This window comes from Emiliania huxleyi (assembly GCF_000372725.1).
Source record: "Emiliania huxleyi CCMP1516 unplaced genomic scaffold EMIHUscaffold_606, whole genome shotgun sequence".
NCBI classification, from domain to species: Eukaryota; Haptophyta; order Isochrysidales; family Noelaerhabdaceae; genus Emiliania; species Emiliania huxleyi.
In genome coordinates this window covers 1,951-3,062 of record NW_005197458.1, presented here as the reverse complement: position 1 = coordinate 3,062, position 1,112 = coordinate 1,951, and the positions used below count along the sequence as shown (strand labels likewise).

General features: G+C 68.1%; 1 protein-coding gene across 1 annotated transcript in view; it reads left to right on the top strand.

Moving 5' to 3' along the window:
- Positions 1-611: 611 nt before the first annotated feature.
- EMIHUDRAFT_247782 (hypothetical protein) overlaps positions 612-1,112 on the top strand; it is a gene marked incomplete at both ends in the record, with an annotated part of 1,068 nt that continues 567 nt past the window's right edge. The window contains 2 exons of the mRNA XM_005764075.1: positions 612-643; positions 710-857. Coding sequence (XP_005764132.1) covers positions 612-643; positions 710-857 — 180 coding nt within the window. The remainder of the gene's footprint in view (positions 644-709; positions 858-1,112) is intronic.

Sequence of the window (1,112 nt, the reverse complement as noted above, 5' to 3'; positions counted from 1 at the left end):
AGCGCGAGCACGGTGCTGGCGACACGCCGCGTGTGATCGCGGGTTGGATCCCCGCTTTCTAGTTCGGGCACCGTCTGCTTCTAGCTTCGGGCACCGTCTGCTTGACCACTGCGCCGCCGGCAAGCCAGAACGGGAGCATGAAGAGGGCCGACGCGCCTCCGCTCGCAACCATGCTCACTGTCGCGGGGACGACGGCGCTGAACCACGCGGCAGCGAAGGCGCCGCCGAACAGCGAGCCGCCGTTCACCAGCCCGGCCGCCGGCACGTCGACGAGCAGCGTGCCGGCGTCCGATCGCGACACGGTGGCGCGGGCGCCGCGTGGCATCGGAGGCACGGGCGCTGGCACGCGAGCGAGCCGCTCCTCCGCCTCTCGCAGACGCGCCGCCGCGCGCCGTGCGTCGGCCAGCGCGTCCGCGTACTCGTCGCCCGCTAGCTGTCGCGGCGGCGGCGGCGGCGGCGGCGGCTCCGGCTGCGGTCGCGGCACGCGCCCGCCGAGCTGGCCACGCGTGCCACAGAGGCGAACGGCCGTCCTGGCGTGCCGCGCGGGAGGTGGGCAGGTGTGGAGGTGGGCTGGCCAAAGTCCAAACGAGAGCGCGAGCGAGAGCGCTAGCATGGTGAGCACAATTAGTGGAGCGGAGCTCTGGTGAAAGACAGTGGGAGGTGGCAGCGCCGACTCGGATCGACCGACGCCCGGTCGGGTTCGCACGAGGATTTTTCTATTCACAGCGAAGGCCAACCTCAGCGGCTATGGCGATCGCCTCGTCCTGGCCATCGCCACCCCCGTACCCGCACCCGTAGCCGTCTGCCGGCGCCAGCCAGGCACCAACGGCGAATGCGCCCAGGCCGCCGACTGCCGCGTGCTCCTGCGGCGCCCAAAGGGTTTTTTGTGCTCAGATGGTCGAAGACTGCAGTCATAGCAACTTGTAGACATATTACACACACAAAGACTCATAGCAACTCGCAGACGTATTATACACACAGAGACCGAAGTCCGCCCAGCGAGAGGGTTCTTCTCATCACTCATGTGGCGTCGGGCGTGCGAGTGACACGCCTCCGTGGCTCGGGTTACACCAATCCTCACTACCCAACGCGGCCAAAGGATATCCACCTCG